Raw genomic sequence first — 27,629 nt, 5'->3', positions numbered from 1 at the left:
CACTTGAAAGTCTTGGATTGTTGGTTTTTTTCCCCCCTGTAAATATATTGAATGCAAGTAGAAGTACCTGCTAAAACAAATGTACATACAGTCATACTGTCTATTAATTCAGATAGATCTAAAAATCTCCAAATCATTAGTTTTTATACCTTTGTTGCAAGTTGTAATATCATTACAGAACTGCATCAGGAATTGCTTTTGAGCAAAATGCAGAGATGCGGTGTCAATGTAGAATTCTGCAAGGTTATTTTCCCATTCCTGCCCCCAACTCTTCTGTACTGTAGATAGGAAAGTTTTAATCGGTCCATTTTTTAATTGAAGAAGCTGCATCACCACTTTTGCTAATCAGCCATGTTGCATAACTGTTAAGCATCTAATGTGAAATAGAGAATGGAAGAGATGAGAACCTAACATGCAGAATTATTTTCTGCAGTACGTATGTCTAAGCTGCCTATAGATTCAAGTTATTAGGACACAGAAAAATAAATTGTAGTTTGTATCTGTGCAATGCAGAACACTGTTGATCTCTTCACATCCTATTTATGCATTCAGTGATTGTATGGTTTTTCTTGCAGTCCTGTAAATCACTTTCAGATGCCAAAGGAAATGTGATTTTTGTTTTTTCCTTGATATATATTTATTTTTTTTAACAATTTGCTGCTACTCAACAAAGTTTTTGTTAAATAGTAGCCAGGACCAGCAGAACCCTGGCAATCTGCCATTTGTGTTTGTAATTTTTTTTTATGGTCTATATTTTGACAAGTTCATCTACAGCTTTGTTTTACCCTGGTGGTAATTGTGTAAAAATGGCTGATAGATTACGTTTTCCCTTGTTCTTTGCAATTAAAGGAAAGATCGTGGAAGTGGTTAGATGGAATGAAATGTCTTCTGCTTTTCCATCTAGATCATATTAATCATTCTAAGGAAGCTTTCTGTGATTGTGTTAAATGAGACTAGAAAAAGTTTGAACACAGGAGAAAAAGCTTATGCTAAATATAATAGCTAGGACTCTCCCCTTGGCTACATGAAACTCTTGGTATTGGTGGAAGGATTCATATAGGTGCTACCGGTAGGGTTTCCCTTCATGGTTCTAGTGTAATGACAGTCATTTTGTCATTGCACCCGAGAGAGGAAGTTTTCTCTCAGTTTCTAAAGGTATGTGTGCACGGCTTGTTAGGCCGTTGAGCTGAGTAAATGCAAACTGCTACCCAGCTCAATCTTGATTTACTGGTCTTTAATGATTCAGCATATCATTTTTCACTTCTCATTACTCTAAAAATAATAGTCAGGCAGCCTTGCAGTTATTGTGAGCTGTGCCAGTTGTGGTGGAATAATTGCTGCACAATTCACCTACGCCACACAATTGATGCTGATCATGCAATAACCTGTTTCTGGGAACTTTTAAGCAACCCGTAGATTTTTAACAAATTCAGAGGGTTGTAACTGGTTTATCTCAGTTGAATGCTGAGATTATAACCAATGACTGCTCTTCCCATGGAGACAAGAGAGAAGAGATGCCCTTCCCATTGCCAGGGGTCTCAACAAATCATTGTAAGTGCCAAAAACACTCCACACAACTAACTGGGTTTTTAAAAAGCCAAGTTCATGCTTTCGTTCCTATACTGAGCTGCCATTAAAAAGTGACAAAGTACAAAACAATTTGTACTCCCGGTGACATGTGCTGTAAAAACAAGCCAGTTAAGCAGCATTTTACCTCAAGCATTGATTTTGGAACATTTTGATCAGTCAGGTACTTCTATAAATGTAATTAAATGATATTTTATGATACCTTTGGAGAGGAATATCCGAGGTCCAAGCCTCAGCAATCTATCTAAAAGGAGAAACTGGTTGAAAGCAACTTTGTCTTCAAATAAACCAAATGGTTGCAAAGTGAGTAAACTATGCAAACTCAAACTTGTTCAATAGAAGAGTTAGACATTGTGGAATGTGCACCTTGCCTTCCCTGTCGTTTGCTTATATTTTACAACTTAATGATGGCAATGACTTTGGGGTTTTATTTTTTAAACGGTTTGGTGGCTTTGCAGTCATTGTTCGGATAAGAACCGTGTTCCTGTCACGGACCTTTTGATAGGCTCATAAATGGTTACCACTGTCAGATTTTGAGTTTTGTTGGGTAAACAAATGCATGATGGCTGTTGATTGCCATAATCCACAGGAGTTTCTCTGAGTTGCCATAATCCACGGGAGTTTTTCTGAGTGGGCTGGCAGGCTGGGAAACTTAGCACAGTTAACTGCAAAAATCATGGTCAAAAGGAGAATGTCTCAATCAAAGACTTTTCTAAACAAGGCTTAGTTGCATAAATATAAGCATAGGAAAAACATTCAATATAGTTGAATATAGCCATGACTAGTGCTGCAGTATTCACTCTGCTTTGACATGCAAGCACAGCTACATCCTCGTTAGACTAATGCTCCCAAAGTGATTTGGGGTTTTTCAATACATAACCCAACCTTCAGGTTTTTGGTTTTTTAAAGTGCCATACTTAACCGGCCTACTCTTCTACTTGGAGCTATTAAATGCCCCTACCTTTTTTATTTTTTTGCTGTAATAAACGCAGGACTCCATTCCCTACAGGATGAAAGCTTGCAAGTTGCGTATTGTATGACAGTTCTGGTTAGTCCCTCTGCAATGGGAGGAATCTACTAGTTTGAAATAACCATTCAGAATCATGCCAACAAAACCCAACCGTACTATAGGAGCCCATTAATAAAAATTGCAATGTGGTGCTTTACGTGGGTTTTTAGAGAGGGTCTCCCCTTTCAGAAAAGTGGTACTGTCAAAGATCCTTGCTGACCTGTTGCCGTTTTCCATTTCAATTTATGTTGGGTGGGGTTTTTGTTTTGTTTTTCTTCCCAACCAAGATGACAAAGGCTATTTGTAGGAAGCTTTCAACTGGACATTTCATTGTGAGTGAGCGGGCTGCAATGCAACGTTGGTGTTTGCGTCTCTTGAGAATAAAAGCCACGCAACACTTTTGTATGCCATTTTTCTAAAAAATAATACACTTTTAAAATGTTGATTTCCACTGCAAATGCTTAACAATAAATGCATGTTTCCCTGAAAATGCTTTCCATTTTACTTTGTGGTAATCTCTCCAGAACAGGAGATGGTACCACTATTTAAGTGTGATATAATGGTCTCATTATGTTACAAGAGTGATAGATGGACCAGCAAGTTGTATTTTATGGAGCAGGCATAGGTATGTGTGCAAATCAACCAGTTGTGTTTATGCTTTGTTAAAATCTTTTAAAAATGAACGGATGGCTGAGGTGTTGCTACTTGAGTGTTCCTTGCAGCATTAGTAAACTCCTTTGTTCTCACTACTTGTTTGGCCAAAAACCTTTGCAGTAAGAATTTTCTTACTGCAAATCTGCTCAGGGGAGGGCAAGGGCATATTTGATCCTGTGGGATTACTTCTTCTACCAGCCTAACTTGCATTTTTCTGCTGCAGCAGAGGCATTCTTCTTCCCAGGCCAAACAATTAAGAGCAGGAACTTCCTTCCAAAAAAGATACGAAACCTTCCATATTGTGGCCAGTATGCTGAGCCTTGGGTAACACACGCAAAACCATTCCTAATCCACAATAATAGAGCTTTCATATCCTGGCAGCCCTAAACTACCCCTTCTCCATGTGCCTATTGCCAAGAGAGGTGTGCCAAAACACTTGGAGGTGGGGGTGGGGACAGAATATTCTCCTTAATCTTTAGGTTTACATTTAAGTTGTTGCAAATAAAAGGGGCATGCTGGATCCTTTGGGGCACTGAAAAACAATAATAGGTTGGCTTCTTGGGAGCAACTGAATCACAACTGATTGAACATTCTTATAGTTTTGCCAAGAGGCAGCATCGGCTGAGGCAAAAAAAGGTTAAGTCTAGGATGCACACAACTCTATGGTCGATCACATGGCTGCCTGCAGTTATCTCTTTCAAATATATCTCTCGCTCTTCCTCCCAAAGCATCCCAGGGTAGCAAAAAGCCCCATCATGTACTAATGAGATGTGCCTTCCTTGAGTTACTTGGCACAAAGTTCAAAATGCCACAGCAGCGGACACATACAGCCACCTTATCTCTAGGTCTTCCCCCAAGGAAACAGCCTGAAATTTTGGAAGGAGAAATGGAAGATTTCCCCCCACATCTAATTCGTCTCTGAGTATGATAGCAGCAGAAGAAGAATGGAAGCGCCACCAGCTATGCAGTGCGAAAATTAATTTAACTTTTGTTGTAAATGAGACCAAGCATAAACCACTATCTCTTTGACTAAGATGGGTGTGGGTTAGAGGATCACGCTCCAAGCTTATATATCCTTGCAGACACAGCAGTATGTCCCCCCTCCTCGGGGCGCATTTTCAGAATGAACTTTCCCAAAGGAATAATGCTCATAGTCTAGTCCTGGTAGAACATGTGAATACATGTGAAAAGGTGCCAGAGGTCTTGGTGAACCACTAGTTTAGCATGAGTCAACAGTGATCCAACAACAAAAAACAGGCTAATGCTATTCTAGGCTGTATCAACAGGAAATTGATAAGGGAAGTGATAGTCTTGCTCTTTTCTGCCCTGGTCAGATCCCACCTGGAGTCCTGTGTCCAACCCCTGCAATGCAGGACTCTCAACTAAAGCACACAAAACCCTCAAGCTGTTTTTCAAGGCAGACTCCAGACCCTTGCTGGAAGTGTCCTTAGGTCTCTCTTCAGTACATAGGGAAAGCGCCATGGAGCACACCTAGAGGTGGTCCATGACATCTGCAAGAAAGTAAAATTGGTTAATCAAATGGTGGTAGACTTAGATCTACACACACTGGACTGGTAGCATCCTGACAAGATTAAGAAACATAGTATATTTGGGCAGCTCTGAAGTTCTTCTGCATGTGCACTGGGGTATTAAGATAGCTCAGATCAGGTTTGCCAAACCTGGTGCCCTCCAATGTTTTGGACTATAACTCCCATAATTCCCAACTGTTGGCTAGCAGGGGTAGATGGGAGTTATACCCTAAAACTTCTGGAGGGCATGGGATTACAGAAGGCAGGTTTGGATTGATAACCAATGCTAAGCTCTTAAACTCAAAATTTAATATAGAACACTAATGTTTCAGTGACTTCTAGCATCTCCTAGATGTAATCCATCATTTAAAGAAGCCCCCCTGATGTTGGTACAAACCCCTTCAAGTACAGGACATGTCTTGCAAGATCACATTCACTAATGGCTATCTTCATAGCCTCTGTCCTAAATTAAACTCTGGTGTAGAGATGCTTGATACATTCCTCTGATCAGCGCTAAATATTAAAAGGTAAGAAAATGCAAAATTCAGAGTTTCAAGAAATTGTGTTCTAAGACCTTACAATACAGGCTGATTTTGATTCAGCAGATCAAAAACCACAATTCTCAAATAGACTTGAGAAATCTCTTGGCTACATACCTTAGTAAATGTATTTTGCATTATACCATCTGCAACTTCTCTCGTCTCCCTGATATTTTAAGTTTCTTAGAGGTGTGTGCAATACTGGAATGCTCTTTGCTTTCTGAAAACTCCAGAATACAAGAGTCATCTTGCTGTGAAAAATATGACCAGAGGTTCTGTTCACAATGCAAAATCTTTCTATTCCTTATGGAGTGATGCACAAGTATTTTACACTACTATCTGGTCCACTGGAGAACACACACTTTCCCAAAGTGTCAAAATCTTATGTGTTGACGGCAGCAGGAAATTTATGGTCCTACACAGATACAGAGATGCCATGCAGAGCTGAGGCAAAGTAGAAATTATACTTTTCTGGGAAGAAAAATGATACCATATGACACCTAGAAGCATTTATTTTATGCAACAAACTTAAATATGATCATGTGTACATTAAAAGTGCACACTGTATGCTGAACAATGCCAGGAAAAAAATCAATATTGATGCAAGTCTTCTAAAATCAAACATTAAAAATGAGCTTGGACAGGAGGACAAAAACGTAAAACAGACTTACTTTCAATCAGCACAATGCTTAAAATTGAGAGCAATCCTAAACATTTCCAACGTTCCTTACAAAGCTGCCAAAGGTCCAACTATTTTTAAAAATTGATACTTTACATCAATAATAAAAATCTGGTGACAAACATTATAAAATCAAATGCTGGGCTGCCTTTACTCCATTAAATTTAGAATATTCCAACAGAACCACAGGAGTAAACCCACTTGAAAGTGATGTTTTTTATAAAACAACCAACAATATGTACATTTATTGCAAATTATATTAAACTAAAATGGAGAGGGAAATTAAAAAAAGATGAAATGTCTACTTGCAAATCAATCAAGTTGATTAGTCTCCCACTCAGTTAAAAAGTCAGAAAGCAACATGTATAAAAATTGTCACTATGTGACTTTTCATAGCAGGAACCAAAATCTGTACATCTTATTTAGCTGGAAAGAATTATACATAGGAGTCTCCAAAAGGAAAGCAGATGAGAATCAGGTATTTTCCTTGTGTCTTGGATTAAAATTCTTTCAGTTAGCTTCTATTTTTTTCTTGCAAAAAGGGTGGGCAATACCTGATTCTAGGTCTGAATTTTTTAAAACATTGCTGTAAGGATCTCACTCTTTCTTTTAAAAAATGCAGCATGAAAATTTATGGAGTAAAACACTTTTAACTCCAGATATGCAGAAACTGGAATCAAGTGTTAAGCAATTTGCTTAATTATTGACTTTTCATAAAAAAAGTCTCTGGGAAAATAAGTACAGATGCTTTTAGCCTCTCTCAAGAGTTTCAGCAGATTAATGTCATCTGAAAGGGAAGCAGATTTTCCTTCTGTTTTCAGAGCTGAAAGCTGTATGATCTGAGTATTTTCAGTTCCTTATACAGGAAGTTTCTTGGTTTTTGCAGAAGCTTGGAGCATGCCTTCATTTGGCCCTCCTTTTCCTCCCCTCGCAACGAAGTTTTCTTTTTACCTTGAAGAGAAGGGGGGGGGGAGTTTAGAAAATGAAACTTATTGGGGAAACGTTCAAGAGCGAAGTGAACTTTTCCCTCTGAAGTGCACCTTTGAATTCTTTTTAAAAAAATCTAATTCTTAAATTTCTTAATTTTTTATTTTTATTAAATTTATATCCCATCTTTCTTCCATCATGGAACCAAACATACATGGGTACATGGTTTACAGTCATCTAGCCTATGCACACTTACCTGAAAGTAAGCACCATTGAACACATTACTTGAATATTTATGTCTAGGATTGCACCCTCACTTGTGTTTGTATCCACATCATCTTTTATGTAGGTGATAAAGGTCAGATCGAAATTCCACTGAAGACGATAATTTGCATTTATAGGAGGCTGATAATCTTTTTATGAATTAATTGGGGGGGGGAGAGACATTACTTTAAAGCAACAACATTTTATTCCACTGCAATAATGTAAAGAGCATCATAAAGATGCTCTAGCATTTGTCTAGAAAAGCTCAGCAATTGAAACTCTTGTCAAAGGAAGGAAGGAAGGTGGGAGGAATGACAGGAATATAGCAGTTTCACGTCCTCCCAGTTTATCGACTTTCATTACCTAACTTCCACTAAATTTTTAACATGCAGAAGTACTGTGTGATCTTCTACATCCATGTCAGCGACATTTCTACAAGGACTGACCAGCACCACCTCCTCCCAGCACCCATAATTATACAAACATAGCCCCATAGCCCTGTATAATCTGCCTGCTGCACCTTCAGGAAGCCTCTCTCTGTTAGTTCTGTCTCCTCAGTGTCTTCCTGGCTGCCTGTATCCTCAGTGTCACAAAGCTTAAAAAGATCCATTTCACTTGGAGAATATCCAGGACTTGATTCTATCTCCAACACTGACTCTCCATCACTTCCCAGCACCTTGCTTCTGAAAAACGTTAGAATGGGAATATCATTTGGGAGTAAAAGTCTAGCTAAATCAAACTAGGGAGTTGCACTTCTGTCCTTTGAGCTGAGACAAAATGAGCTCTGCTTTTCAGAGCTTAAGTCAATTTTTGTTAGCATGAGATTTCTCTTAACCTTCTTTGAAAGGGCAAGCGGTCTACATAAGGAATAACAATGGACTTTATTGATGTGTATGAATGGTTTCTATACCGTTTTAGACAATTATCAGCTATATTGGAACAATATATGCTACTAAATACAGCCAACACCTGATTTGCACGGGGTTGCATTCCTGGCCCTCGAGCACGCATTACTCCCCCTTTTCTGGCCACTTCTGGGTTGTGGCGATGCACATGTGCATGATCATGCATCCATTGAACAAGCGTAAAATGGCCATTGCCTGTATACTTCAGTTGGTTTTAACAATGCCAGAGATTCAGTCTTTTTAGCACCAGTATATAAATCTAAAAGGATGTCTAATCAAATTCCTTACAGAAAAGAATATCTCCTCTGTTTTCGATAAGATCTCAAAGATCTAATTTAGGCATGTCCAAGGACAGGCCTTCCCAATTTGTGACCCAACAAGCTCAAGACAGTCTAGTAGTCATGTACGACATTGATTGGCCATAAATTGGTGGTGGGATCACAAGTTGGGCAGGCCTACCCAAGAGCCTGCATATATTTGGTACAATTTCTGAGCACCAGATCCGTATGCCACCTCATTGGTTGCTTCTGAAACTCCTCCCAGTCTAAGAAATAGGCTGTGCAGCCAGCCATTATTTGTGGCCACCAACCCTGACCATGTCCCCGGGAATCTTCTAACATATGCAGAGGATGGGTGAGGGGAGAAGGTAGAATCAGGACTTAATACTACCTCCACAGATACAACTGTGAGAGATTCAGGCTGCTCCTGGCTATGTGAGGAAGCTGGTCCCTCTCATTTGGTGTTGGACATCCAGTAACTGCCTTTATGAGCCCTTGAAGGGGGCTGAAATTTTAGAAACAAGCCCTCATGGCTCGGGCAACAAAGTAAACTCATTGGACATTGTTCAAAAGGCTAAGGATTCCTGGGCAGGCTTCTTTCATGCTGATGTTGATGCTTTTGACCAGGGGAATGGTCAGCAGCCAATAGCAAACACCACCCGAGGAAGACCATATATGAATTAAGTAGGTAGCATATATTCCGGCGTGTAAGATGACTGGGCATATAAGACGACCCCCAACTTTCCCAGTTAAAATATAGTGTTTGGGATATACTCGCTGTATAAGAAATACGACCCGGCGTATAAGATGACCCCCGACTTTTGAGAAGATTTTCCTGGGTTAAAAAGTAGTCTTATACGCAGGAATATACAGTATCTCTACTCCTAATTCACCAGGTCAACAGCTAGTTTTTTAAACAATTTTATAATTGACCACAGGTTGAAGAACCACTAAGACTGGTTAGGGACCCACAAATTCTCACTGGGCACCATGCTTGTCAACTATCTCGACCAGCCCCTCAAGTCTTCCAGTGTGTGCAGAGACCTTGGGGATGCCACAGTTCTGATAACACCACATTGCCTTGTCACGATCCGTGATCCCAGTGAAAACTATCTCTAACACAAATCCTAGCCCCACACCACTTCTAGAAGTCCCAATCCTACCCTACTGTGCTGCCATTATCCCACAGCAACATGCACACACAGAGGGTAACAGGGAGGAGGTGAATAGACAAAATCAAGAGCAGCCAAGTTGCTCAGATGCTCTGGAAGAGCTCCTTGCTTCTGAATCTGATTTTCAAGACTGGGTCCAGGTTGCAGTATCTACTCCTCACTGCACACTTGAGGAACTGCAGGCAGAAAATAGATGAGCCAAAGTGCTAAAGCGCTCTGGAGGAAGACAGAATTTCTTTCTTATGCCCAAAGAGACATTTCTTCCTCAAAGTTCTTTACCCTGGAGATTGGTGGTATTATCCCTAGTGATGGGATTTCTGAAACCATTTACACTGGCTTTCCCCACTGATTCGGATGTGAACCAAGCCACAGGCAAAAGACTAACAAACACTCCAACTATGAACAACTTTCTCCCATCATGTACTTCAGCTGCTTACTCTGATATGTCTGTGCCTTACCTTGTGCTAAGTAAACAACAGCCGAGATGCATAATACATAAGAAGAAAAATTTACCAAAGCCAATTTTGCTGTTTACACATGGATGGGGATGTCAATGATTTTTTTTACCTGCCTCTCAACTTGTGTTGAAGAAAGCCATCAAGCTGCATAACGGCAGGTGAGTACATAGGGGACTAGAGTGCACCTTTAGGGTGCCAGTTGCCCATTCTTTTTTTAAAAAAAAATGTGTGTTTCGATTTTTCTTATAAAGCATACAGGATAAAAATAACAATACCTAACATTAGGGAAAGCCAACCAACTGATTCTGCCAATAAGGGAAATAATAGTTCATCTGTAGTAATATTACAGAATGTCTCTGTTTGATTTGTACTATTCAGCCCAGAGTTCCTGACCACAGTTGGCCATGTGTATCCGGAGGACTAGTTGCAAAAAAGCAATACCATGTTTCATGAAATCTATCCACCTCAGAGTTACCGTATTCCTAAACGAGAACAATCTAGGGTTTTACCATTAGTGCCCACTTTCAAATTTCTTGATCCCAGCAGCAGTTGCCTACTCTTAACAAGAAGAGACAGAAACAGCTCAAAAGGTTGACTGTCTGGATTCTGGCAACATCAGGCCTCCAAGAGCTGGTCACTAGGTCTACTTATCAGCAGCCACTGCTGCTCTGAATATTCCATTTCAGCTGGCTTTTTTAAATGGAGAGACTTTTGCAAAGTGGCCTTCCACACTCCTTGACCCTGATGTTCATCTGCATTTGCATGGGGGAGATCTTTTGAGGGATGTCTTTTTTACATGCACACATCTCTCTGTGTGAAAGAAAACCTGTGTTATGTAAATGAACTAGCTGCATTTTTTGCAAACTATTGCTCAGCAATTGGATTTTGTGTGTGGTGGGGGAGGACCAGGATGGCAAAAGGCTAAGTAAAGAGGAATTAAAGGGCAGAAATAAACAAGAGACATGAGGAGAAAGGAAAGAGTGCGGGGAGCAGTGTGCTGGAAAGTGCAAAAGAAGTTCCATGGAGATGGTTAGGATTTACTGTGATATCACTTGGCATTTCTGGCAAATTATAGCCAATTCAGGACAACGTCCCAGAGAAAGAAAGCAGTATATTTGTGTTTACCTTTGTAGATCAATCTGTCTCTGTGCAGGTACTGCTTTTTTCGGTGCATCTTGCTGTTTTGGTGCTTTGGCATTGCTTGCCTCTAAACTCCCTGGACCTTCCTGGCTGGGTGCTGCCCTTTTCCGCCCCCTACCAGACGGTTTACTTGTTTCAGCATTTTTTGCCATGGTGCCCTGAGATTCAGACTTGGGAGGACGCCCTCTCCTTGGTTTGGGAGGGGCAGGCTGGCCCGATTCATCTGTTTTTTTTTCTTCTGACTTTTGATGAATATTTTCTGCTCCAGCAGCTGTTGCAGTTATTTTCTTCCCACGCTCAGTACTAACATTTCCTTGAGCTGCCTGATCAGAGTTTATCTCCTAGAGGGGGGGGGAAAGGCTTAGTTTGTTGTCAACTGAATCCCTGACAGTCAGGTGGCAGTTATATCTGCTTCAAAACCTTGCAAGTATTTTAGAAAGAAGTTTCTAAGGGCAGCTACAGCAATAACCTTTCAAGTACCACAAAATAATCAGTCCAAGGGGACATACTGTTGCAATAGGGAATTCTCATTCCCAAAAATGTAAAGCAGCATTTGGGAAACTCGTTATAGAAATACAACAAGCTTTGAAGTATTTCTCAATGTTGTGTCTACTGGCTTAGATTTTCTACTTAAATTAAAATCCAACTTAAAACATTATGGGCATGAAACAAACTATCAGATGACTGCATGACAAGTCCTTGCATAATATTATTTAATGTGCTTTAAAAGTTCTCTCTGTCCCGTACTCAAGAGCAGCTCAACTGGAGCCAAAACATATACAACAACATTAAAGAAGGATATTTGAATAAATAAGGAAATTCTTGCTATCAACTGCTAAGCTGACTTCTTCCGACTTGTTGGGAAACTGTTAACGTTATCGATTTGGGATGTGTTTTCATGGAATAGCGAATAAAATGCAGCAGTTATATTAAAATGTTAGCCACCAATTCCTGGATACAATTTTTAATCGGATTACCTAAAAGTAGAACGTGCTTAACATTTTTTCAACCATACCTTGTTCTTTACAGGTTCTATTTTTGCTGGAGTGACAGAAATAATTCTCACTGGATTTTCATCATTTTCACTGACACCAGTTTCTGATATGTCTGAGCTCTGCTCTCTGTTGGAAGAATTTTAAAAATCAATGTAAATTTGGTTTTCTGTTAAATTATGGAAGGGAAAGAAATCTATTTCCCTTCTTTAAGCCTAACTGGTAAAAGAACTGATCAAGAAGGTAAAAGAACTGATCAAGATTTATTGTAAACTGGTTAACGCTAATGCAAAGGTTTTAATATGCCCCTGCCTGTGCTGGATTGTGATCCTGCATTAACTTTTAAAATTCATTATCTTCTTAACTACAGCAATCCCCAGGGCTGAAAGTGGAAGATGTTATTTAAAAAACCATGCATTTTAAATAAATTCTACCCTGAAATACTTAATTTCAATGTTAATCCTAATATTTAAACCTCCACATGAACATAGTTATGCACTCAATCTGTTCTGTTGTTTGAGATTCAGTTTTTACACCTTAATAACTGCTGATATATACTATTATTGTTCTGTATATTTTGGGTCTATGGACCACAATAAAGCTGTGTGTGCGAGTAAAAGAGTTAACAATTTGAGAAAAATGTGCAACTAGCAATGTGAACTTCATCCAAACCTCATTAGATATAATACAGTGGAACCTCGGTTTACGAACACAATTGGTTCCAGAAGTCTGTTCATAAACCGAAGTGTTCGTAAACCGAAGTGAACTTTCCCATTGAAAGTAATGGGAAGTTGATTAATCCGTTCTAGACGAGGAAAAACACCCCCTAGAACGGATTAACCGCTTTGCTCCGATGCCTTTGCGGAGGCCGGGGAGCGTTTCCGCGACTGGGCTGCAGCCGCGAAAGCGGTCCCCGGCCTCCGCAAAGGCATCGGAGCGAAGTCCCGGCTCCGATGCCTTCCGGAGGCCGGGGAGCGTTTCCGCGACTGGGCTGTGCAGCCGCGAAAGCAGTCCCCGGCAACCGGGGATCGCTTTCGCGGCTGCACAGCCCAGTCGCGGAAACGCTCCCCGGCCTCCGGAAGGCATCGGAGCGAAGTCCCAGCTCCGATGCCTTCCGGAGGCTGGGGCTTCGCTCCGATGCCTTTGCGGAGGCCGGGGAGCGTCGCGAAAGTGCTCCCCGGCCTCCGCAAAGGCATCGGAGCGAAGCTGCTCCGATGCCTTCCGGAGGCCGGGGAGCGTTTCCGCGACTGGGCTGTGCAGCCGCGAAAGCAGTCCGATGCCTTCCGGAGGCTGGGGCTTTGCTCTGATGCCTTTGCGGAGGCCGGGGAGCACTTTCGTGACTGCAGCCCAGTCACGGAAACGCTCCCCGGCCTCCGCAAAGGCATCGGAGCGAAGCCCCAGCCTCCCCGAAGGTATCCGACGCTCCGATGCCTTTGGGGAGGTTTGGCCTTTGCTCCGATGCCTTCGGGGAGGCCGGGCCTTCGCTGCGGGCCTCCAGGAGGCATCGGAGCGAAGGCCCGGCCTCCCCGAAGGCATCGGACACTCAGTAGACCTCCGGCACCTCGGTTTACTAACTTCCGGGTTAGGATAGTTCGTAAACCGAAAGTTCGTAAACCGAGGTGTTCGTAAACCGAGGTACCACTGTACTGTGACTACTTAAAACATTGTAACAGGTAATACAATTGAAAGCAAATGGTGAGACCAAATATATAAATGTTCGTTTCAAAATTCAGAATGGAGGTGAAGAAGTGATTGGTAGACTTAGTTCATTAAAGGACTAGGAATTCTAAGAATTTGATATTCCTTTATGACACTGAAAAGTTTGCAAACTCTGAATTTTAGAAAAATAAAATACATAAAATGAAAAATAGCAATTTCCCACATAATTAAGAAGTAAAGTACAATCCTATATTGAGAGAATCCTTTAACATAATATGTTTTTAAAATCTGAATTATATTGCTGACCTTGATCTGTTTCCTACAGGAGAGCTCAGTTCAGAGTTTACGCTATTATTGCTTCCAGTTTCTGATCCTGCGCTTCGGATATATGGTCTCCTTCCAGTTGCAGATAAAGGTTTATTTACAGCACCTAATACACCAGTTGGTTTGGGCTAAAATGAGCAAGAGCAGGCTTATTTAATACGTTTGAAATACATGCAAACACACAATTCACAATGTATCATCTTTTTTTTATAAAAAAAATCTGTACAATATAAAAAATGGCCCCTTGCATTTTGGTCTATAAGACATATTAATTGGATAAAATTAAATAACTGCAGCTACAACTAGCCCAGTGAAAATTTCTCCTACTTGTACACAAATGTGATATAGCTCCATGGTTATAGTGAAAGGCTTCATTTCCCCCACAACCTCAAGTTCACCGCATGCCTAAATTATTGAGGTGCAAATTGTCTCAGGATTAATGTACTCAGAGATTCAGCAGAAAGTATACTTTTTAAAACCCTGTAGAATGAGAATCCCAAAGTCACAGCCCATAATCAATACAAAATCCTTACACCCTTTACATAAAAATAAAAGTTCTTGTTTTATCTTAGTGAAGCTGACCCACAACCGACAAATTAGGTTTGAAATCAAAGGGGCTAAGATGCTTTAGGTGAACCTGTAAGTAATTTAACAGTGTTGTCCTCTGCACTCTGAAAAAAGGTCCTACAGAATTCAATGGGATTTATGCTCAAATAAATACAGCCTAAATGGGTTGCACTGAGTTAGTTGTGTATATCATTTTATCATCTCTCAGAAACTGAAAGGGTTCATTGTTTATACGACGTGTCAAATAAAAAAAAATAGAAACACTACCTTTCCGGTTAAGAGAAGAACTCTCATCTCTTCCGAAATATAATTCCTTTCATTGCAAAAATCCTTTGGGGGGGGGGAGAGAAAAAGAGAAGTTATTTAGTATTTTCAGGATAGATTATGTAATTTGACAAGTAGTAGAGAGATTCTGAAATGCTTTCCAGTTTTCAAGAACGAGCGCTTCTAAATCAGAGGTGAGGAATGTTTGGTCCTCCAAATGATGCTGAGCGACAATTCTCATCATCCAGGCCACTGACCATGTTGGCTGGGGCTGATGGACATTGGAGTCCTAACATCTGGTGGACCAAACGTTTCCTACCCTTATTCTAAATAGCTCGTCCCCCAAGTAAACTTTGTTCATAAAACAGGCCCGCGACCCAAGAAGTGTGAGACTTGTTTTATGAGCCCAGAGTCCTGGTGGGGTTACACAGTGAATTGCTTTTCAAGCAGAGGAGCATTTAGAGGCCTTTTCCACTATGTTTCAACAGAGGGGAAAAAATCTGTTTTGTCCAGCAGGGTTTTGTTTTGTCATTTAAGTTAAAACTGGAATCTTGGAAAGAAAATTATCTGCAGAACCTCTGTTTTGTATTGTTATTCTATGGAACGTTTTGGGAAGATATTCAATGGTCACACTCAGAGCAGACTCACTAAAATAAAGGGATTCAATGGGTCTATCCCAAGTATGATTAAAATTGGATAAACCTTGTTGCTAGCCACCCTGAGGTGCATGTAATCACTATAATGACAGGATCTAAACTCTTCTATAAAAGCTAAAGCAGAAAACAGGGCAGTGAGCTCAGTGTTCAACAGTGGCTTACTAATGCAAGGTCCTAAAGCATATTTAAGGAATATGCACTAAGCTAAACAGAGTAAACTTTTGTCCCATTATGAGAGTGCTATTGAAAGTACTACTGATTTTGCAAATTATAGACATCTGTAGATTTAATTTCTTTAGCTTGGCACTTTCACTATAATCTAGTAATGGCAGATTCAATATTGCTAAATGTCCAAAGAATATGGCCACAAAGAAGTTTTAAGAGCAATTTTGTTTCATTGGAGAGGAAGAGAACATGGCAATAGTTAGATAATTATCTAAATAGGTAATTTAGAAAATACAACCAAGAACAAAGTTCCCATATTTGAAGGTATGCTTAAGTAGAAGAGAACACATAATGATTTGTTTGTTCTATAAAATTACCTTTTCAGGTTGTGTAAAAAATTTGGTTGGCAATACAGGATCCTTTGGAGACTCTGCATTACATAAAGCACTTTTGCTGTTGATTACACACAGGGCCACATCACATACAGTATAGAGTTTCTGTGGGAGGGGGGAATTGTAAAAGGACTTTAGAAATCACTTTACAACTTAAAACAAACATAACTATGACATAGGAATCAGTATGCTAATTACATTAGATTTATTTTATGCTTTAAAAAAAAAAGGGGATTCACCATATATTTTATTTCCCACTGCATATCCTGCCTAATTTTCTACACTATACTTTTGAAAAAAATGAAGCAGGCTTTTTTCTAAATTTTACAAACACATAGGACTAAGGTTTAAGAAGCTTGCTGTAACAACCAGTCCTACTCAGAGCAGAGCTACTGAAATTGAAGAATATGATGAAGAGGTTAGTTGAATACAATTCTTAGCTTCTTATTGTTTCAATAAACTACCCCCCCCCCACGGTAAGAGAAAAAGTAAGAACTACAGAGACTGAGATGGTTTTTTTTTTAAAGGCTATAACATAAATTGATTACAGCTAGTTATATTTGAGAAATGTGATTTCTGTGATCCAATCCACACCTCATGAACTAATGTGCAGATCAGCACATAATTATCCTTTGTATTTTGCACTTCTCCAAATTCTGTGACAGCTCTTTGCTCAAAATACCCCTACCAAAATATATTAACAATGAGTATTTCAGGTAATATATGCTTACAAATGAGTACATAAAGATGAAATGGTATTTTCTAAGAATGTAATGAAATCTATGTGTAAATATGAATTTTTCATGTTGATTTTCAGATAAACATGGAAGTGGGACAGGACGGACTTATGAATAAACATATGCAACATTGATGTAGTCTGGTTTAGACTTGATCTGTCCATGTTTAATTACAGCTAGCAGAACTTGGTGTGGTGTGGGGCAAGGATCCACCCAACAGTCCAAATGGTGACTGATACCACCACTCAACCCACATGCTGAAAGAACACTGGAGAGGGTAGCAGGAATCTCAAGCCAAAATGGCATGGAATTGATATTCTGGGCTGTTCTTGTCATCTGAGCATGAAATACAGAACTCTACAATAAACCACACATATCAGGGAGGTAACACCACTCCCTAACAATGCCTCCCTTTATGGCCTACCATATGAGCAGGTTAGAGGGGAAAAGTCACTCCTCTCGTTTGATCCCAGATTTGGCCCATAACATTAGCCAATGTAGCTGATTTAGCACACTGCTGCCATATGAAGTGGGGCAGGAGAGAACTCTTATTTGTGCCAAGTGCTCAGAGAAGGGACCCAAGTAAGAGGAGATCCAGCGCTTCCCCTTCTGTGGGAATTTTGTGGTGGTTGGCTTTTTTTGCGATCACAAAACAAACGTGGCAAAGGAGGAAGAACAGGAGGAGGAGGAGGAGGAACAAAGGAAACAAAACAAGATTTTGCTTGCTTGATGACAACTACATTCTGCTTAACTTTTTCATTCTGTAAAGATGAGATTGCTAACACAAAATGCTTACAACTAAATTTCTCTCTGGATAGAAATGAGATTCTGGCTTAGTGCTTGCTCTGAAGCATTCTGTCCATCTTGTTCAAAAAATGACTTCAAAACCAATCTCTTTCCACCACATTTCTTACTTCATTGGCTTTTGGCTCATCTGGAGACTGTCCATCCCGCGTAAGTCTGATACTTTCTGTCATCTTTTTCATGAAGGCATGACTGTTGTTTTCGTTTTTTGTCATTAAGACTTCCAGCATGAACCAAAGGCACCTAATGAAATCAAAACACCCAAATGCTATGAGTTGCATGTAACACCACTAACAACATTCCCTAGAAAGAAAGCATACTTGAGTCTGAAAACACCTCCCTTCCAGCTCGAAATGTTATGTCCCAGTATCCCACAATGCATGATTTTAACAATACAATAAACTAGAAATTTAACCATCCCTACCCACCCAAAGGAGGGAATTGCAAGCCACAGGAAGCAGTCCTTAGAAGTTCTACAAAGCTAGGAGAAGGAATGCGGAGGGGTGGGGTGGTGGTGGTTTGAAGCTTTGGAAAATATGGCCTGGAAGCTTAGTAAGTAGAATCCTCTCAAATTTGCAGAGCCTGGTAATTTGAAAACCAACCCACCCTGCCCCCAAATAAACAACAACGAATATCCAAAAAGGGTAGCTATCATGGAAACCAGTCTCCGTCCAGCAAAAAGAGTGTGCTCAAGCCTGCTGTCATATAACTTTTCAGGTGCTAACATTTTCTTCAGAACGTATTGAGGACACATGATGCGGTTCTATCTACTGTGGAAAACAGGCAGATCTGGTCCAGTAAGCTGCCTGGATGGCAGTCTGCCTTTGAATAATATCTAAACAACATTCTGAGCAACTTAGAGGAGTAGCATATATGAATTTAACAAAATGCACTGTGTGAACACCAAAATGAATATTCTTAAGAGTTCCCGATGAGATCCTAAATTTGTGTTGTGAACTGCCCTATGACTGCCCTATGAACATAGCTGCCAAGTTATCCCTTTTTTAAAGGGATTTTCCCTTATGCTGAATAGGCTTCCTCGCGAGAAAAGGGAAAACTTGGCAGCTATGCCTATGAACATGCCCTACGCATGAAGGGTGATATACAAAGTTTACAGTAAAAAATGGGCATTAATCTCTTTGTTAGAACTGCGAAATGAAAGTTTGGGGGCTGTATCTATCCAACATCTAAATTAGCATTTTTCAAATATCCAATACAGAATGACACATACTCTTTGATATCACGAAGCTGATCAACATCTTGAGGTTTTGTAAAATCTGGATCATGTGCCAGCAGGTGAATCATGTATGGTACCACATATTCAGGCAGCAGGGATAGCAGCTTTTCTGGAATAACATAATATAAATATGTTCTAAGCATAATGTAAAGACACAGTCAACACCAGAGATTTTTCTATTTTGCTATTATGCAAGTAAGCAATATAGCTCTAACATAATTTACAAAAATATTGTGAAGCTAATTCAATTATGTGATTATTGGAAGATTTAAGGAATGGCCTCTCAGAGCATATATGAACACAACTACTGTATTCTTCAACCACAACCCAAAAATAAATTTGAAATAAAAATGCCACAAGCAAATTTACTAACCATTGGCCATGGGATTCTGTTTAATGTACTCTCGCCGTATACTTATATTTTTAAGCAAGCACTGTCTTGCATGTGCTCTCCTTTCTTTTACGGGGTCTTTGGCACACAATGCAAATATTGCCATGTACTCCAATGGGAGCAGTAATTTTACCAGTGCTTTATGCAGCTTCTGAGCAAATATCTGCCTCACCTGGTAACATTCATCCTGCAAGAGAGGGGGGGGGGGGGAACGGAACAAGTGCAACTGAGCAACTAAGCAAACCATATGGGTGTCAACAGAAACAATTCTGTGAAACAGTAAAATATGCTTGCAGACAGTGCAGTATCTGCAAAGTTTAAGGCAGAGCTTTCCAAACTTTTCATGTTGGTGACACACTTTTTAGACATGCCTCATTTCGCAACATAGTAATTCCGTTTTACTAGCAGGGAGTGTTCACGTGACACACTGCAGCCGATGTGTCACGACACACATTTTGGAAAGCTCTGGTTTAAGGAGGAAAGAAATACAGGTAATCTTAAACAGTAGCTTTATGATAGGGAATGTGCCCTACCTTAATTAACTGTTCCTCTCACAGCTCTTCAAAGACAATTACTTACGTTAATGACTAATGCACAGAGTTGGAATTGCTCTGGGGTAATAATTTCGTGATAACAGGGCTCCTGTGCAAGCTTCATTATGGCACTGCCAGCAGCCAGACGTAGACGGGACATATCAGATTTGCTGCATACAAGAGAAGACAATCATCCCTGTCTCTCAGAAGACAACCTTGTGTCTAAAGACGCATGAGCAGTATGAAACTTCTAGAATTTCACAGAAATGTCATGACTTCTAGCTAAGTAACTGACTTCCTGGTCACCATGCATGTAAACATTACCATGAAAATTTTACACACATTGCAACATAGATGAGAAAACTCAACCTAAAACATACTGTGAGCTGTAGCTGCCCACAAAAAATAAATAAGTATATATATAAATAAATAAAGGACCTACCCATGCGATCCTGACACAAAACCCCTGCACATACACTATGCAATAGAACCAAAGATCATTACCCCCCCCCCAGCTCTCTCTCTTCCCCCAACTGCACAATGCATAGGACAAGTGACTCATCCAGAATGTAAACGAAATGTGAAAAATACTTCATGAATTTAAAGTGGAAACACTATATGTACTTTTCTTTGTTTATTTATCTGTCTGTAACACTAGAAAATGTTAATAAAAACTAATAATAATAATAATAATAATAATAATGTTTTGTGTCCACTCTTTCAGATCTAATAAGGGAAAGAACAATTGGTCTTACCTGAAGAGTAGATTTATAAGGTGGACAATGAAGACACTGCAATCCTCCCTGCTGTGGTCTGCAGTTGTGCTAATTTCAGACTGCCGCCAAGGCTTTATTTAAGGGTTCCCTTTGTTCCTCTGTTTAAGGGGTTACATTATTTATTTGGGGGGCATGTCATCAGCCAGGGGAGGTAGGCAGGTTTGCTCAGATCTCTTTTCTAGGTATGTGCATTGATTATTGCTGTGCTGCTTGGTGAGTCTGAAAAACTAATTTAAGCATGCCAACCACAATTCTGTGCTCCTGCCTCCATCACGTGATGAGGGAATTACCCAATCCAGTGGCTTCATCATCCACCACAATAAATTCTATATATACAACTCTTGCTTCTAAGCAACTTGATGGATCGGGACATAAATATGAACTGTTATCAGTGAAAATTTTGGGGAAGTCTTACCTAATTCTCTTCTGTTCTGTCAAGTCTCCTTCACTGACCAACATAGCTGATAGTAACCGGAGTGTTGAATTTGCAGATTTTGACTGGTTATTTTTCATACCCAAAAGCCAACGTACTAGAAGTTTAATTGCTTGAACCTATTAGCAGATAAAATCAAGTCATTGATACTTCTTAACAGCATTACTAAGTATTTTTAAGACTGTAAATCCTTCTAACTTTAGTTTTAGGCGATGGTTGTCTAGATTCTATGCATTTGTTCATTTACTTACCTTGTTCCATTTTCATTTACATAACATAAAAGTAACAATAAGAAATTTTTTTAAAAATGCTATTTCATTATAAGGCAAGAAGAAAATATCACATCATTTCATGCGTATTAGCTGAACAGAGAGTAGGTAGGCATTTGTAACAAATTAATTCCACACGAACTTCGAAGAGCGTTTAATGAAACAACCATTTATCAGCAAATACAGAGCAAAGTACTTGTACGACCAGACATATTGAAACTGAATTTCTTTGAAGGCCGATACATTACAAAGGTCAAGCCATACTGTTTATGTTTACATTGACAAATAGATTTAATACTGTTGTACATTTTTGTGAGAAATTGCTATGCCTTACAGTTAAAGGTAAGAAACTAATGTACCTTTGCTAGAACTTCTGGAGAAACCTCTTCATCCGGGGACCACAATTTCCCATTTTTCTCACCTGTAGACTGCAAAGATTTATGTGTGATTGATAGCAATTTTTTTAAATGCACAAAAGAATTTAGAAAAGAATTTTAATATATTTTGCCTTCATTTTGCAAGCTCATATAGCATTAGATATTTACATAACCTTCTTCATTCTCGCCATAGTCATTATGTAGCTCTGAGCCTTACCCTGTCATTCATCAGGAGATCTTTTACAATGAAATTTGCAACTACGGATTTCATTGGTGATGCAAACTGGTCTGGTGCCAACATGGAAATGTGACCCAAAGAAACTAATGGTGTTATAAGTTGCTCTGGAACATCAGCATTCAAACTTCTACTTAGAGGCTGGAGAAGGAGAAGGAGAGAGAAGAATTATTGCACATTAACGTACTTCAAAAATAAATAAATACTAACTTGTATAGTTCTGTTACAAATATATATCTCAAGAAGACCCAAAATGCAGTACAGGCTCAGTTTCTTACTCAATTTAATATACTGGTATGAACCAATATATTAAAAATCTAATACCTTAAGCACTCTAACCCACAGAGCAACTTGTTCCCTATATCCCATCTTATTTTCAGAAGCTCTTTATACTACAGCTACACCATCTGCAATTGGGTAGAAGAGTTCATATCCAATAAGCTCCTTGGAGGAAGGATATGATAAAGACATGGGATATGGTCAAATGTAACACAAGTGGGCATTCACTCATACCATGGGGCTTCTACTTCATCCGCCTGTCCCCCCACCTCAAAAACTGCTACGGAATATTGAGGGAACCTCTGGAACAGATTGGAGGGTGCAGGGGGCTTCAGTGGGAAATTAAAGAAACTGGAAATACAGTTGCACAAGCAGACACACATCACTCGAGGTAAGCGCACAGTTTGGGAAGGCTCAATTCACATTCCATTTTGGATCTTACTTTTGCCCCTTGAGCTCGAATGTAGAGTTGGAGGTTAATCAGAGCAGTGTGTCATATATAGATATGCCGAGTTTCACTGTGACCTCTCACTGCTCAAGGAAGACTTGTATTACAGTGAATTGCAGCTTTTCTTGCCCCTTTAAAATGGGTGCAGGTGTCAAGCTGGGAGTCATGTTGCAAATGGAGAATTATATGTTAACATACATACCAAGTTGTGTTATGGTTCCTCAGTGCCCAGTATCAAATTATAGGACTTGATCATTTTTCCTGCATCCTTTGGGAATGGTTATAGGGGCAACATTGCATTATAACATCTAGAGCTCTGTCCAGAACATGCACATTAAACTTCATTAAACCAAAGGCTTTGCTTGCTTGGCAAGCAGACGTACACAATGTGTATGTATTTCCTTTTAAAACCCTAAAACTAAACGAAGTGCAGTACTGGGTTTGGCATGGTCTTTTCCCACTTTGTCTTCAGTACAAAATAGTCAAATTCATGAGTAAAGGTGTTAGTAGATAAACTGAACTTTCTAGAATTCATGTCAGAATGGTTTAATATTCAAACAGGGAAAAACATTTGAACCAGTTCTAAGTGAGTAAAAAGTCTTGCAGGATATGACAAATTCAGGGAGGATACGGCTATTGATGGCTACTAGTCAATGGAGGCTATGTTCTGCTTTTGCTGTTGGAGGCAGTATGGTAATATCTCTATCTATCTATCTACCGGGCTAGAAACTGCAAGTGAGGAGATCACTATTGCACTCAGATCCTGCTTATGGGCTTCTCACAGGGAACTGCTTGATCCCTGTGACAACAGAGTGATGGACTAGATGAGCCTTGGGCTGATCCAGCAGGGCTCTTCTTATGTTGTAAAAGTTCTTTCTATCACCAGGTGTCAAAAGGGCATGCTGGTATGAAGAACTCTTCCATTCCCTCAAGACACTATAGAGGTGAGGAATAATGGCAGGCTTGAAGTGTTGTTGCAACTTGAATTGTACTTCCAAGAACTTAGCAAGTGAAACCACCACTGTCAAGCAATGTTTATCAGCTATCAATTACCTGCCTTTAACTTACTGTGTTATATGCAGGTTTATTTAAATACAGTCATACCTCTAGTTACGTATGCTTCAGGTTGCGTACGACACGGGATACGTACACGCCGAACAGGAAGTAACGGAACGGGTTACTTCCGGGTTCGGCAATTCACGCATGCGCAGACGTGCCGAATGACGTCACGTGTGTGCACAGAAGCACCAAATCACGGGGGGAGCATGCGCAGATTCGGCGCTTCAGGGTAAGTACTGCTCTGGATGCCTACGGGGCTCCAGAACGGATCCCGTTCATATACAGAGGTACCACTGTAGAAACAAAGTTCAATATTGGTGCAATCAAGTATAGGAGGACATTTATTTGTTACCATTCACTGTCTTCATTCCTGCTACAGTAACACACCAGAACAAAAATAGTTTCAATACATTGACAAATGTGCCCTTAACTTTCAGTCCTTCAACCAATCAAATAAAGTATTAGTTAATTTTCTAATACTTCTAATGGAAGTAAAATATTGCTCACTACTAGTGGACTCTGACCACTTCTTGAAGTGTTATATATTCTATGAAAAGCCTGGGTTGTTAGAACAATTTCAAAAGGTCTGATCATTGTGATTCCATCCTTTCATGGCTTTTAAGAAGTCAGACAAACCTACCTCAAAAATCTGTGCAAGCTGGACTTCTTTATTTGAAAATATGGCATGTATACAGTGGACAGCTTGCTTTGCTTGGTGAGGTGTTCCTCTCTTTGCTTTCTGATGCAAAATAGGAATAAGGGTTCTGTACAGAGTTAGCACAAAAAAATTATACCAAAAATAAATTCCTGTAATGTTTGCAGGAAGTCAGAGCAAGATTTTTTTTTTTGAAACATAGAGAACCACCATATAAAATTACATTAAGAGCACACATTATTAGGTAGAAAGGTAGTTCAAATGCATTGGTCACTGACAACCCCCACCATCTCCCACATGAAACAGGATGCTAGATTAGAGAGATCCAAGCATGGCTCTTTTATGGTCTTAAGACATACATGAGCACTCAAAGTTCACCGCTCTCCCCAACCCAGCAAAAAATGTAACTACAAATCAAGGCAGTGGTTTTCAACCAGTGTGCCGTGACACCCTGGGGTGCCTTGAATGATGGTCAGGAGTGCCGCGGGCAACACTGGCCTCCCCTCTCAGCTTGCTTAAAGCCAAAGCCTTGGCTATAAGCTCCGCAAGTGAATGGTGCCTCTGGAAGACATCTCTCTTTGGAGCAGCAGGATGGGCAGCTCAGAGATGAGGGGTGGCAGCAGTGGCTGCCCAGAGGACTCCCACGGAGAGAGGAGAGGAGGTTGAGGGAACACTCCACAAGGAGGATGTTTGAAACAGGGAGAGAGGCTGCCATTTCTGCAGGGAAGGGGTGACATAACTGGGCTCCTGAGTCTCACAGGGGTGCCACGGAAAGAATGCAGTTGGTCAAGGGAGTCGTGGACTCAAAAAGGTTGAAAACCTCTGAATTAAGGATTATACGTATTTGCACCAGCAAGAAAAAGATTGTCTAATATCAAAAAGCTGAAAGACAAGACAGTACCAAAAGCATTTATGTTATTTGAAGAAATGCACTCACGATCTTATCTGGGGCAGATCAGTTTCTATTTTGTGCCCAGTGTTTCTGAATATCTGAATGGCTGCCTCTGCTACTTTATCATCTTCCATCCTGAGGCACTGCAGAAGAGATTCATACGTCTCTGCAGAGTGGAACGAGGTAGGATGCGTGAAAGACAGAACCTATGGACACATATCAAAATAAATTAGAAAAACATATTCATGAATGAATCCTGAATATCTGGGAGTAGGGCAGGGTATAAATATAAATATAGATTCATTTCCCTTTCTGCTTGCCTCAAAGGAAGGGGTGGGCAACACTAAGATTATCTTGTGGAAGTCCCAATTCTTGACTTTCAGAGTTGACTCCTGGTATGTCCTGCAGAGGACACTAAGGTCCATGAATAATAATAGCTTAATGGTCCCGGGCCCTAAAGAAGCCAGATTATCCTCCACCAGGGCCAGGGCTTTTTCAGTGATGGCTCCGACCTGGTGGAATGCTCTGTCCCACGAGACTAGGGGCCTGCAGGACTTGATCTCCTTCCGCAGGGCCTATAAGACAGAGCTATTCTGCCTGGCCTTCAATTTGAATTAGCCTGATCCTCCATTCCCTTTTCCCTTTCCTTTTTCTATGAAGAAACCCTTCTGGGACCCCTATCTAATCCATCTTCACACAATGCAATTTATTGTGCTAATACCTAGAACATCATACACCTAAAATTCACTGCATTATGTAATGTACAAAGAGATTAAAAGGGATTGTAGCTGGCCCATTCCATAGGTTTCTTCAAGTGAATGTCAGCATTTGAAGAAAGGTTTTTAATGTCAAAAAGCAGCACTGACTCTTCAAAAGAATACTGAAATGGACTGCAGTGTAGTCAATTTAGAAGTATTAATAAACAAGTAATTTTACAGACAGTACCTTGAGAAGTTCAAGCCCTGAACGAATAGCTGTATCGGGGCTTACACCCTCCTCTTCATCATCCACTGTCCCTTCTATTGATTTATTCATCAGCTTTACTAATGCACTAAGAAAAAATGGGGGGGGGAGTTTAAATATACACTTACGGCTTACATATTATACACACATTCAATCTACTATTTCTTTGAAAAGAAAAAAAACTTATGTTTTTTATGAAATATTCTTATTTCAATAAAAATTTCAACATACCTTCACCTTTGTTCAATATTCCATTTTATTTTTAAAAGCAAATCTTATTTTTTATTAATTGGTTTAAACTCATTCCTAACTGCTTTTAAGTGTATAAATCAGATTTTAAAAGAAACTCATATTAGCAACAGTAAAGAGCTGCCTTGAAAAAACACTAAGATGGGACAGGTGCCAGTCAAGCTTACCTGATGGCTTCTGAGTCAATGTGTACAGGAGCAATTCTTTCCAAAAGAAATTTTACCATCTCCAGGAAAGGATTGGTTGGCTGTTTAGGATTAGCAAGTTTCCGTGCAATCTCCCTCTGAATAAAAGAAAATGATAGTTATGGCAAATCTTAATTAAATTTGTACAAGCAATACTCCGAATGAGTAAAACAAACAAACAAACAAACACAAAAGCTACACTAGCTCCATAACTCATGGTACATTGCTGAAAATCAAATACTGCTAAACAGAGCCAAATTTCTACTAGCTTTAATTAAATGTGTGAACCAGGTACAACCTTCAAGCATCAATGACTAATTTTTTGGTAGGGGTTTCCAACCACCCACTAATGGCTGGAAAGAGGGGCAAAAGTTTTATTAAAGTATCACCCTTTTTGGACTATCTCTCAGCTTTCAGAACTTGGGAGAGAATCTCAGTGAACCCTCTGTTCTGGTGGTTTAATGATCATTGACAGGTCAGCCCAAAATAAAGTTACCTATCCTCCATAAATTTCCTGTCCACAGCAAGACAGCAAGATTTTATCATGGTGGTTGACCTGGTGTGTTACTGAGACACGAGTGACTGAGCTGGGCAGATCACCTTTATTTTAACTGTGCAGTGAAGCAGCAGCAGGCAGATAAAAGTACCGTACTTTTCTGTGTATAAGACTAGGGTTTTTGTTTTTACTTTAAAATAAGGTTTAAAATCTGGGGACGTCTTATACATGGATAGTGCATATGCCCATTATCTAAATTTGGGGGCGGTGTTTCCGTGTGCTGCTCTGGTTTGCCAGAAGCGGCTTTGTCATGCTGGCCACATGACCTGGAAGCTATACGCCGGCTCCCTCGGCCAATAATGCGAGATGAGCGCGCAACCCCAGAGTCGGTCACGACTGGACCTAATGGTCAGGGGTCCCTTTACCTTTAATGTAGGGGGAGTCTTAATAC

The 27,629-nt window shown here is 40.0% G+C and overlaps 1 protein-coding gene across 3 annotated transcripts in view; it reads right to left on the bottom strand.

Annotated features, from left to right (window-relative positions):
• Nucleotides 1-36: 36 nt before the first annotated feature.
• PDS5A (PDS5 cohesin associated factor A) overlaps nucleotides 37-27,629 on the bottom strand; it is a 64,209-nt gene continuing 36,616 nt past the window's right edge. For 2 of the 3 annotated variants that reach the window (XM_035111916.2, XM_035111917.2), the window contains exons 17-34: nucleotides 26,665-26,780; nucleotides 26,231-26,336; nucleotides 25,331-25,491; nucleotides 24,379-24,502; nucleotides 21,935-22,093; nucleotides 21,700-21,768; nucleotides 21,054-21,190; nucleotides 19,909-20,032; nucleotides 19,312-19,516; nucleotides 18,933-19,047; nucleotides 17,812-17,944; nucleotides 16,146-16,265; nucleotides 14,951-15,013; nucleotides 14,099-14,244; nucleotides 12,157-12,262; nucleotides 11,127-11,482; nucleotides 7,709-7,871; nucleotides 37-6,948 (exon numbers count right to left, since the gene is read on the bottom strand). In XM_035111916.2, the coding sequence (XP_034967807.1) occupies nucleotides 6,901-6,948; nucleotides 7,709-7,871; nucleotides 11,127-11,482; nucleotides 12,157-12,262; nucleotides 14,099-14,244; nucleotides 14,951-15,013; nucleotides 16,146-16,265; nucleotides 17,812-17,944; nucleotides 18,933-19,047; nucleotides 19,312-19,516; nucleotides 19,909-20,032; nucleotides 21,054-21,190; nucleotides 21,700-21,768; nucleotides 21,935-22,093; nucleotides 24,379-24,502; nucleotides 25,331-25,491; nucleotides 26,231-26,336; nucleotides 26,665-26,780 (2,451 nt within the window). In that variant the 3' untranslated portion in view covers nucleotides 37-6,900. The remainder of the gene's footprint in view (nucleotides 6,949-7,708; nucleotides 7,872-11,126; nucleotides 11,483-12,156; nucleotides 12,263-14,098; nucleotides 14,245-14,950; nucleotides 15,014-16,145; nucleotides 16,266-17,811; nucleotides 17,945-18,932; nucleotides 19,048-19,311; nucleotides 19,517-19,908; nucleotides 20,033-21,053; nucleotides 21,191-21,699; nucleotides 21,769-21,934; nucleotides 22,094-24,378; nucleotides 24,503-25,330; nucleotides 25,492-26,230; nucleotides 26,337-26,664; nucleotides 26,781-27,629) is intronic. The other variant, XM_035111918.2, reaches the window with a different exon arrangement.

The sequence above is a fragment of the Zootoca vivipara genome, chromosome 9, assembly GCF_963506605.1.
Source record: "Zootoca vivipara chromosome 9, rZooViv1.1, whole genome shotgun sequence".
NCBI classification, from domain to species: Eukaryota; Metazoa; Chordata; class Lepidosauria; order Squamata; family Lacertidae; genus Zootoca; species Zootoca vivipara.
This window is presented reverse-complemented; position numbering and strand designations above follow the sequence as displayed.